The following is a 12,404-nucleotide window of genomic DNA, read 5'->3' on the forward strand; positions in this document are numbered from 1 at the left end:
CCTTGTTTTCAGTAAAGAAAATCTCAGTGTCAGCCCAAAGGCCACGTATGATTGCACTGTTTTGAAAGTCCCATTCGTTCAGTCTCCACGGTGTGGGTCCTGAGTCCTAGTCCCCAGGTGTGCTCACAAAGGTAAGTGATCCGACAACCCACACGTGAGGTAATCAGTCCAACTAATCTCTTCCAGCTCACATGAGGGGACAAAGACGTAGTCCAGCCTAGAGTAGACACTATGCGCCCCGAGAAATATGAGGACTGTCTATTGTGTGGTTGTTGGTACCACCATATGTCTGTGAGCCTAAATGTGTCAGCGAAGCGTGCAAGTGGGGTAGTGCCTGTCGCCCTGTCATTGCTCTCTGAACGGTCTAGTGACCCTCACATAACATAATTGAAATCGTCCCCTATCACATGGAAGGATTCAGGAGTCTCTAGGAGGATGTCAGCTACTTTGAGCAGACAGGGGATTGCAGTCTGGGTGGTGCCTAGACACAAATAAGCGTGAGCTTACGTTGACCCCCAGGTTCCCGTCACCCCTACAAATCAGCCATTAAGATCTACCATGAACGAGTAAGTTCGAACAGGGGAGTCTTTTTTTTTTAATCAAGATTGCAAACCCCCGGGGCGTGGCCAAGCAGCGAAGCATGGCGGCTGCGGATTAGACTCGCTCCATCCTAAAACCCCTACTCCACGACTATCCAGCAAACGTATCCGTCCTCCGAGCTCCGAAACTGGAAACGGAGCCCCCGCTGACTCTATCGACGTCAAAACCACGGCTGTGCACCCCCGGTGTCTGGAGATCCGTCGCTTGATGACTGCGGCCTTCATGGGAGCTGCAGCCGGGCAGTGGAGTGCCCGCTGTGGCCGACGACATAAGGACGCACGGCAGAGACCGTGGGGTGCCGGCCGGGGCCCCTACCTGGCTGAGAGAAACTTTGCTCCCTGAGACTTTTTCTCACGGCGGGAACGCTCCCTCGCAAGATCTCAAGCGAGTGGAGCGCCCGGTACCAGCTGCTATGTCTCGCTCCCCAGGGACAACTGCGACCTCTGCGGGGGACGTCCAGCGCTCAGTGATTGTCAGAGGCTCCGAATTGTGCTCATTGCCTGAAGCTGCGCAGTTGTGGGACACTCCTGATGCCGGCATGCTCCTGCCTGGAGGGTGAGGCCGTGGTGACAGGAACCCCCGGGAACAACACTGAATCCAAAGGTGGTGAGGGGTAGCAGTGGCTGCACTGGAGTACTTGAACGTGGCCAAGGGCCAGGACTTTGTTGGAGTGACTGGGGCGATGCTTCCCCTGTGGATTGCTGCATTCTTAGCTTCAGAGCTGGATGCACTGGAAGCCCCGAGCACACTGGCGGAGTAACCTGCAAGCCCGTGGACACAGATCTGCTGTGGCTGGACACCGCTGCCTCCAACCCTGCTGTGACACCGGTAACGTAATCACCAGTGGGTGTTGAGCCCCCCAATAAACGGGTCACTGCCGGAGAGGTGGCCATTTCTGGGGTGCGGTCATCTATGGAACAAAGAATGGATGTAATCTCCATGGACGTCACGTTGATACGAGCAGACCTGTCAAAGATGAATGCAAAAATCAAGCAACTGGAGATCACCACCACGAGCCTGGTGGACGACACATCACACCTGCAGACCGAGATACGTGAATTACAGTCCTTTTGGAAGTTTGCGGAGAGTAAGCTCGACGATTATGAGGGTCGCACCCGCCACAACAATGTGCAAATTTTGGGAGTGCCAGAGCGGGCGGAGGGGCAGGCGCTGGACCTATTTGTTGAAGACCTTATACTCACCCACCTACAGCCTAAAGGCTTGTCCAAACTCTTTGTGATTGAAAGGGCGCACAAGGGGGACAGCCGAAACCTGGAGCTCCCCCACGACCGATGGTGGCACGTGTGCTGAACTACCGCGACAGAGACATAATTCTTCAAAATGCCAGAGCGGGTCCGCCACTCAAGTACGAGAACGCTACGATCTCCTGGGCAGTTTAAGGCCCAGAGTGCAGGGGGGCAGGGAGGGGGTAGTTGGGGTTGGGACAATGTTGTTTGTTTTGTTTGGCATGAATCGGCACAAAAAGGCATTGTCATATGGGAGGAGTTGTTGACTTCCAATCACTTATTGCACACATGCGTGGGTCTGCAATCTTAAACTTCTGAGCTGGATCAAGAGCTGTGTTGTGCTTCAATATATCAGGAGACATGCCCCAGACGTAGTACTCCTCCAAGAGACCCATCTGGTGGACAATTCCTGCAAGGCACTGAACAGATGGGGCAACAAGCTAGTGGCGCACGCAGGTTTCACCATTGGCTCCTGAGGTGTGGGTATATGGATGCGGAACTCCCTCCCCTTCATGATCCATTCCACATGGGCGGACTGCCTAGGGCGATACATGGGGATCACGGGACAGTGGGAAGGGCGTACAATCACCTGTGTGTCCGTCTATGTCCCACCAGGACTGCAGTCTCGCACATTCAAATACCTGGGAGCTCTGTTGCTCTCACTACCGGAAGGCCTATTGCTGACAGGAGGGAAAATTAACTCTGTGGTCTCCCCCCGCGAGACACTTGAACAACAGCCAGATGGTTACCTGATTTCCTAGAGATACTTGAATTAACTGACACATGGAGAGCATTTCACTCAAATAGTGTCCAACACACCTTTCACTCCAGGGCACACAACAGGCTTTCCCGTATTGATTATGCTATCGTCCCAGCAACGCAACTAACATATATCCGTGAAATTAGACATATGGCGAGAGGCATATCTGACCACTCCCCGGTATGGACTCATCAGGCGCTGGGACGAGGTGGAGAGGGTAGAATAGCCCCCATAAATCCGTGGCATCTCCGAGACCCTGGTGTCCGTAAGGCACTGCTACAGGCTATAGACCAGTACTTCCAGGCAAACAAGGGCACGGTTGACTCCTCCCAGACACTATGGGAAGCATTTAAGACATTGGTCCGAGGGCAGGCGTTTTCCCTAATAGCTGGTGCACGTAAAGATAGAATGAAGGACCTGGTGGCAGTAGAGAGTGAGGTCCTCGGACTAGAGGAGGGAGTGACGCAGGAAAAGATCCATGCCTTGCAGCTCAAATGAGATGAATACAAAGCGATAGCCACGGAGAGGGCGAAATCCTTTGCAAGGGAAACCGAGGGTAGAGTGTATGACCTTGGGGACAAAGCCGGGAAGCTCCTGGCGTAGCTGGATAGGAAGGAGATGGCATCCAGACTGGTACCTGAACTAATCGATAAAGATGGCCTATCTCTCACAGAGCCACAGGCCATTGCTAACACGTTTGCAGGCCACTATAGCAACATGTATTGCACACACACAGCATACACGGAAGAGGACTCCCAGTCCATGCTCAGGGACATTACCCTTCCTATCCTGCAAATTGAGGAACAAGCACTATTAGACAGTGACTTCACAAATGATGAAATCGCGACGGCGATTAGATGCTTCCAGGCAGGCAAGGTTCTGGGCCCCAACGGCCTACCAATCAAGCTATACAAGACAAGCTGGCCCCTCGCCTGAGGTCCATGTTTGTTGAGAGCAGGGGGCGCTACCACTCAACCAGCGGATAGCCACGATCGTCACAATCTATAAAGAAGGCAAACCTAGGTCGGACTGTACGTCATATAGACCTATCTCCCTCCTAAATGCTGAGCTCAAAATCCTCGCTAAACTACTGGCAAACTGCCTTGTGAAAGTTATAGGTGGCCTGGTACACCCAGACCAGTCGGGTTTCATGCCACAACGCAACACAGCCTTGAATCTCCGAAGAGTGCATGGCGTGATGGGACGACTGGGCGCGATACAAGAACCAGCAATTATAGTCTTGTTGGACGCCAAAATGGCATTCGACACTATAGAATGGCCTTACCTTTTTGCGGTGCTCACGAAGATGGGATTCGGGGAGGAGTTTGTCCGGTGGGTCAGGCTTCTGTACTCCAAACCCCTGGCGCAGGTCGTAGTGAACAACAGAAAGTCTACCCTTTTCTCACTGGGTCGGGGAACCCGGCAGGGATGTCCACTTTCCCCCCTCCTGTTTTCCCTAGCGCTGGAACTCTTGGCGGCATGGGTCCAGAGGGACCCTGTCATACGTAGCTTAAGGTGGGCTCCATCATGGGAGGACCGCATCTTGCTAGATGCGGATGATATCCTTTTGTTCCTAGCCGCTCCCAAAAGGTCGCCGATCTCAGTGTTTGATATCCTTGCAATTTTCGGTAGATTCTCCGGCTATTCAATTAACTGGGGCAAGTCTCTTAATTACGTTTTGCATGGGGGCCCTTCCGCTGTACCCGAGAGCTGTCCCATCCAAATCGCCACTGAGGGCTTTAAATACTTGGGAATATATGTGACGTCCAACCCCCAGCTCTGTTTCAACCGTAATCTACTACCACCACTGCAAAGACTGAAGCGGGACACCACCGCATGGAAGGCACTCCCTCTCTCACTTCTGGGCAGGGCGGCACTTTTCAAGATGATGTCCCTGCCTGGCTTCCTATATGTGTTACAGAATTACCCAGACCCAGTGCCTACTAATTACTTTAAAGAAATTGAGGGTATGCAGAGGGACTTACTGTGGGGAGGGAAGCCCCAAATAGCTCTTCACAAGCTCGCCCTTAGTTGGTATGACGGTGGAACCAGTCTCCCCGACCTCAAGAAATATTACTGGGCAGCACACCTCGCCACCATCAATCATGGCACATGTCGCTGGATGGATGACCCGGGCTATGCCATGGATCGGTGGCTCCTCCCAGGTGTGAACTACTACAGACTACTGCAGACCAAAACGTTTCCCCCTGACTGGGCCGACAAAACACTCGGTCCAGGTCTGGCACACAGCCACCAAGGGTCTGGGATGGGAAAGGAAACTGACGTTAACCACGCCTCTCTGGGACTCCAAGATACTAGGTGATCTTTAGAAGTCGAGGGGCTTTGATAAATGGGATCTCATAGAGATCTCGACCATTGGTGACTTGTGGGTACAGGGTGATGTGATGACCTTTGCCTTCTTGCAGCAGAAATATGAACTCGCCAACACAGAATAGTTCCGCTACCTCTAGGTCCGCCACGCACTGCAGACACACATACCCAAAGGTTCTTCTCTCCCAGAATACACACCTCTTGAGGACAGACTTCTTGACGGCTACCTACCAGAAAAAACAATCTCCCTCACTTACAAGAAACTCATTAATAACGCAGTTGACCCTCTCAAGGGAATCCGGGCAAAGTGGGACAGGGATGGCCTCGAACTAGACGACAAGGAATGGCAGGAGGCATTGTCCACCCCGAGGGAGGTGGCTATATTGGCCAGGTTGCGGCTCGTCCAGCTCAAAATCCTACATAGGGTGTACGTTACTGGACATTGCCTGGTTCGAATGGGGAGGACTGAAGGGGGTGAATGTAGACAGCAATGTGGCTCTGAACGAACGTTCATGCATATAATATGAGAGTGCGATCTCATTCAGAGATACTGGCGTCAAATACATGCAGTTCTAGGCGAAGTGTTGGGACTTGACATCCGCCTTGAGGCAAAGATATGCCTATTAAACGTATGGGAACCCACAGACTTGGGGAGAATGGGTAGGATCTGGGTAACACTGGGACTTAAGTTGGCGAAAAGGAATATAGCTCAGCAGTGGGGAGCCACCAACCCTCCCTACATTTGTGGATTGAAAGAAAAGCATGGACTGGTGCATGTTCAGGGAAAAGACTGTCTATATTGCAAGAGGTTGCACGAAGAAATGGTCATTAATTTGGGGGGGCCTGGAATACAAACCGTGGGCAGATTTGTAGCCCACCATGTAGCGCTAGCCTGGATGACCTGTCCTCGCCGTAAAATATACCCCCCAAAGCCCTAACAATTTACTCTGTATTGTCAAAATGTCATTGAATGAACTCCTCCTGCCAGTAAATTATTCACATGCCTTTTGTTTCAGCGCTGTTTCTTGTTTGTTAAATAATAATAAAAAGAATTATTAAAAAAAAGATTGCAAACCCTCCTGACCCAGTGGTGTATCCTACATGTGGCAGCACTATATACATCCCCCTCCCCAGGAATCTACACTAGGTGCTCTGAAGATGCGTCTCCTGGAGCATCACCACATCCCGACCCAGGTGTTTTATGTGCTCTGTAACCAGTCCCCGTTTGATCCTTACTCTGAGTCCGTTAACGTTCCATGTTAGGACTGAAAGGGCCCATTTATCTATGGGGGCCGACATAGATATGTCAGGAGCCCAGGGGATGTCACCCTCCCTTCATGTGTAGTCATCTCTGGGGCTTACTCCCCTCCTCTGCCGGGCCACCACCTCAGACCCAGTTCAACTAACATGAACACAAATAACAACAACCCCACTTCCCCCGAATCAAACCCTCTCCCTGCCCCAATGCCTTCCTACAGCACATAAACCTATGGCTATAAAGCAACCGTGTGTAAGAAGAGAAGGAGAGGTCTGTCGTCCACCCCCCTGATTGTCGATGCAATGCCTGCAATCACTACATAAGAACAAGTTGAAAGTGTAGAAACAGATCCTCATGAAACCGATATACCACTTCAAATGCAAGTCCTAGTGAATGAGCTGTAAAGGCTCGGGATTTTGGATTATAGTTGCAGGTCCTTGGCCGGTATGTTGCTGCCAGTTCAAATGTTCATGCTTTCCGGGTCTAAAATATCCCCCTTTGGTGATGGTTGGCCAGTCTCTGCTCCATGTTCCAACACTGCGATTTCTGTGGTCAATGGGTGTGTACTTTCATCCCCCGAGGATTCTCTCGGTCCCTCCGAGTCCACATGGGAATCCCGCGGACTAGATCTATCTGTGGCCATTTTGTCTCCCGCATCCGGAGGCCCCCCACCTCTGCAATGTCCCTCACCCCTCTGCTGGTCACTGCCAGTACATAGGGAGTCTCTCGATCCTCTCTACTCAGTCCCAGCTTGGTCTTTCTTTTCCTCTGTGTCATGTCCCTGGTTCTAGCCTCTGGATACTGAAGCAGTTGTCAATCCTGATTCTGTACTTCCGGAGGGCGTAGGACCAGTCTCTCCTTCACCCAGGCCCATGCATCCTTCAGTGTCCGGAAAAAGTGGGTTTTGCCCTTGTATATGACTTTCAATTTACAGGAAAAAGGAGCATGTACTGTATCTGCAGCGCTCTGGGCTTCACTTTAACCGAATCAAAAGTCTTCCTTTGGGGATGGGGTAACGACTTGGGACAAATGCATGATTGCAGAAAAAGAGGTCTTTAAAGTCAGAGAATGCCCCAAAAAGTGGGACAGAAAGTGGGGAAAGTGGAACACATTCAAAATAGAGATCTGTGTCTCCCCATCTGTCGAACTAGCAACTGGAGACAAGGATAAGAGCCAACTTATTGGAAACTGTTTCACATAGTGCTGTTGTCATAAATGTTTTTTTAATTTTTGTGTGCTGTGAAATGTGTTCTAGTCTAAATGAAGAACCACTATGACCTGTATTGCATGATTAGTTAAAATTAATAAAAAGATTATTTAAAAAAATCAATAAATAAGTCTTCCTTTGGCGCTGGATATCGCAACTGTTGTCTGGGAAGACCGGAGGAGAATGGCGTACTCCTGGCCGCACGTCAGCACTACCGGAACACTTGGAGGCTAGTGAGCACTTGAACTTAGACCTACTGTGCACTTCTCGTCCTCCCCCCCCTCGCTGAGCCTGAATAAGACCCTACTCGACCGCTGTTGTCTACGGAGAGAAACGGAAAGTGGTGTAAACTTCGAGGAACTTCTCTATTATTGGCTCCCTGGTTGATTGTTGTGAGGTAGTCACCCTCCCCGGGAGCATGGTCAACCACCTGGACAAGAGCGACAACACCATTCAAGACTTGCTATCCAATTCTGCCTCTAAATGCACAGACTTAACTAGAGACCCTGGCTCCCACCCTCGGTCCCTCCCTGCTGCCTCCCGGGAGTGCCATGCAAAAGATGAAGCGCCAGTCACCCGTGGATTCATGGAAACTCTGTTTTCACACTGCACGACAACAGCTTGAGACATCAAGTAAGTCCGCTCTGAGTTGGGAGACATGGACCTATGGCTCAACACCATGGAACAGGTTAGTATGCCAACGAGAAGGAACAGGAGGCATACCAGTGCCATTTACTCGAGCTTCAGGACCAGAATGCAGATCTCTGTTATCACCTGCAGGGTTTGAAGATTAGGACCCACAGATCATACATTTGAATAAAAGGGGTCCCTTTGCAGACACGCTCTGGTAATCTGGAAGACTATGGAAGACTACATACTACATTCCCGGCAGTTGCAGACAAAGAAATCAGTTTGATCACACACATAGAGCTGGCCAACCCTCAGGTGCCTCAGGGACTGCACAAGACATCTTAACCTGTCCCCACAGCTATCGACAAAAAGAGATGATAATGCCATAATATGGAAACAGGGATCAGTCATCTTTGAGGAATCAAAAGTATGGCCATACCAAGACCTCTCCCACATCACACTTCAACTACCACCTCCCTCAGGGAGAAAGGAATCAAATACAATCGGGGGCACCCGTTTAGTCTTATATCACCTGGCTCGGGGAGACAAATACCATCCGCACCTTGGGGGAGGCAGGCACAGTTTTGGGACTCAAACAGAAGAAGATTGGTTCCCTGTTGTTGCAACGCCAGCGATCCCAGTCTCTGCCTGCCGGCATGATGAGACAGTCCAGACCCCTGACGGGAAAGAAGACTGGCAAGCCCTCTGCCACTGAGAGCCTTAGAGAGCGAGCGGCTATGCTGTAGCAACTACATCGGAGGGAGCCGTACCCAAACCTCACTGCAGACTGACGCTGACAGATAAAGTGCCTCCTGGATGAGCTGAACGGGAAGTGATGGTTGCATGCTCCACCAGATATAGAGACCAAACACCTCCGCCGAGGGGCTACACCCCACCGGTCGGCGGCTGAATCTCCCTGTGAGCCACCAGTTCAAATCGTCTTTACCCCTGGGAGCAGAGGAGCTCCTGTCAATCATCTCCTCTCCACGACAAATTCATGCCAATGACATGGCCCATATCAACATGATTTGTTGAACTCCTAGAGTTAGAGCAGTTCTTCCCCCAGTTTGTTTATTCTTCAACCCCCATGATGATCACAAATTACTTTGACTCGCTATCCCCTATATGATACTCGGACGAACGTGTCAATTATTGGGAGCCCTACTTGGGTTGCCGCAAGAACAGAGAAACTGACAACTTATTTCTCACACCGCATCCATGGTTATGGTGCTGAGCCTTAACATCCAGGGTCTCATCCCCTGGCAAAATGCCTAGCATTACTGGAAATGCTGAAAGACTCTCAATATGATGTATGCCTTCTGCGAAAGTGCCACCTCCTCCACTGGAATTGGGTGATACCCAAATGATTCGATAGACAGTACTGTTCCTTTGGACCCGGAAAGAAAGCAGACGTGGTGATCTTCTTGGCGATTCATTTTCCGGCGCTGGTACATCAAGTGCATCTCACTTTAAGACTTTCCCTTCACACATGTACCCTTACAGTATCCTGCTTTTATGCTTCCAATAAACTTTAGGAAACCTTCATCCACTAAGGCGTTGGTAAAGTCCTCCTATATCCAGATGCCGAGGTCTTAATTGGAGGAGATTTCAGTTTGGTCCCCGATGCTCTCCTGGACTGCTCGATCTAACAGGCAGGCTCGGTGGGGGCGTAGACCCAGCAGGACCTCCAGTGGTTAACTGAGGTAGGCTTTTCTTTTCTACTGTGCATCAAACGTATGCCAGGATTGATTATTTTTTGATTATCAATTTTCTCCTGCCAGCTGTCACAGACACAGAATTCAGAGTAGCGGCCCTATCGGACCATTCCCTGATCTCAACTACCCTACTCCTACCCATTAACTGTCTACAATCATGCATATTGCTTCTTAATTCTAAGGGTGGGTGTAGTTCGCGAAGTTGCACTTCGCGAAGCTACGCAAAGTGAAGTTCGCACTACGCGAGCTACGCGTAGCACTTCGCGAACTGCGTAGTAACATGTTCGCACTGTGCAAGATGTTGTTTTCAATGATTGCACAGTGCGGACAAGCAACCGGCACTGTGCAATCATTGAAAATGGCATCTTGCACAGTGCGAGCTGTAGTTTTCTGCTGCTCGAGTAGATTTTTACTCGAGCGGCAGCTTTCTCAACGCGAACTGGTAGTTTCTCATCGCGAGCAGTCGCGAGCATACGCGACCCCTCGCAATGAGAAACCTGACCTCCTCGCGTTGGGAATCTCGCCGGGAGGTTTATTTTCCATGCTCGCGATCGCGAACAAGGATAAAGTCTCGCCGGGATGTCATTTTGCTTGCTCGCGGTCGCCAACTTGACGTTGAGGACCGCCAGCAAGCAAAAAATGACCGCAGCACTACGCAACACTACGCTACGCGTGTTCGCACTGTGCTACGTGCAGTTCGCGTAGTGCGAAGTAGCGCGAACTTCGCAAACTACGCGAGCGTAGCGTAGTGCTTCGCCCAGGCCTACTTAATTCCAAGTTGATAACCTACATACCCACAGTCAAAGAAACTCAGGACATCATACAGGGTTACTTTACCACCAAAACCAAACCCCCACACCTCAGTAGCACTACTGTAGGATGCTCCTAAAGCAGTGGGGATGGATTTTTATAGCAGTGGCTGTAAAACTCAAGAAGGATAAGCGGAAAAAGTGCTCAACACTAGAAGATCAGGTGTGGGCCTTAGAGACTACCGATAGACAAACAGGTTCACATAAGACACGGAAGCAACTCTCTTTGACCAGGAAACAACTCAAAGTACTAGACATTGATGCAGTGGAGCATGCTTTGCTCTGCACCAGGCAGAAAACTATGCAGGGAGCAAAAATGCTAGGAGCCTTCTTGCCCACCGACTATGCACACAGGTCCAACACCACCGGATTTCGGAAGTCTGGGGTCCATCTGGCAATTGGATATGCCATGATGAGGGGATTGAGGTTGAATTTGAATGCTTCTATGCCGACTTGTACACTGCCAAACTGTTAACCTCCACTGAGGCCTCTGCATACATTGCACAGGCTCTCTTCCAGCCAACTTGTCCAAGAGAGGTGCGCACCGCCTAGATAGATACATCACTGTGGACAAGATTTCAGGAGCTGTAGGGAAACTTAAATTAGATAAAGTGCCAGGCAAGGATGGGTTTACAGCCACCTTTTATAAAACAATTACTGCACAACTGGCCCCAGTGTTGACCAGGCTGTATAACTCTTTTAGCACACAGGGGACCCTTACAGAAACAATGAAATCAGCCATCATTACAGTCATACCCAAGCCCGGGAAGGACTGTCCCATCTGTGCGTCGTCCCATCCCATTTCTCTCCTTAATGTTCATGCCAACATTTTTACGAGTACACTCACAGCTTGACTGGGTCCATACATGCCCGATTTTGAGGGCACCATACAAAATGAGGAATTTCCTTACAACCATGATATTTGATATTTTAAAAATAAACTCTATTACTGTATTTTATGCAAAATATATATATTTAACATGTATGTGGTTAAGATAACTTAATATTTCTTAAATGGAACATTACAGAGCTGGACAGTAAACAAGCTGTATTCCTGGCTTGTTGATGCACATTTGGAGGATGTAGAAATGAATAAGAAGCTTGACGTGTATGATGGAAGCATGGAAGATGTTATTCTGGTGTATGGAAGTTTAAAAGACTGCCAACTTCTGGTACCGTACTATGCACCCTGTGTTATACCTAGGACATCCCATCAGGTATGAAGACTTATTATTTTAAGTACAATAAACAGACATCTGTACATACTTTGCCATTATGCCACCTTTTCAAATTACAAATTATAAAGTGAAAAGCAAAATGTTTTTAAAAAAACAATCAACAAAGTGAATAAAGAATGTTTGTATCTTAGTTTTGGTAGTACTCTGGCCCCAGGGTACCCAATCCCCTGAGGAGTTAAGGCTGTGAATGAAAAAAAGTGCAGCTTTGTACATGAAATATTACCCAATAGATGAGTTCACTCTTCTCACCATGTTTATCTGCTCCTGGATATGGTAACCTAAATTGGAGTTTGAGCCAATCCAATGGGTCACCTTGTTTTTTAACTGATCGAAGGACTTGCTCACGCTGCAGGTCAAAGGTGATACATTCCCAATCACCACTACATAGGTAGTTGCAGCAAGTGACAGATGAATAATGACCTCTCTCTTGGCAAATACTGGGCGAACCTGTGAAACACATGGATGGTCAGCACAAGAAGCAGGAGAGATATAATTGGGTGAGCAGACTCTATCGAATTCATTGGAGCAGTACTGCTCCGGGGTTGGCTACCAACTGAATGAAGAGCGATTTCGCAAGTTTTAATGGGTTTGGGCACCCTAGTAAAAGAC

The 12,404-nt window shown here is 49.5% G+C and overlaps 1 protein-coding gene across 1 annotated transcript in view; it reads left to right on the forward strand.

The window, feature by feature from the left end:
- Positions 1–12,404, forward strand: part of LOC146860824 (sperm-specific sodium:proton exchanger-like) — a 4,630,975-nt gene that overhangs the window by 4,214,330 nt on the left and 404,241 nt on the right. Inside the window, exon 21 of the mRNA XM_085646174.1 lies at positions 11,586–11,774. Coding sequence (XP_085502300.1) covers positions 11,586–11,774 — 189 coding nt within the window. The remainder of the gene's footprint in view (positions 1–11,585; positions 11,775–12,404) is intronic.

Source organism: Triturus cristatus, chromosome 3_1, assembly GCF_964204655.1.
Source record: "Triturus cristatus chromosome 3_1, aTriCri1.1, whole genome shotgun sequence".
Taxonomy (NCBI): Eukaryota; Metazoa; Chordata; class Amphibia; order Caudata; family Salamandridae; genus Triturus; species Triturus cristatus.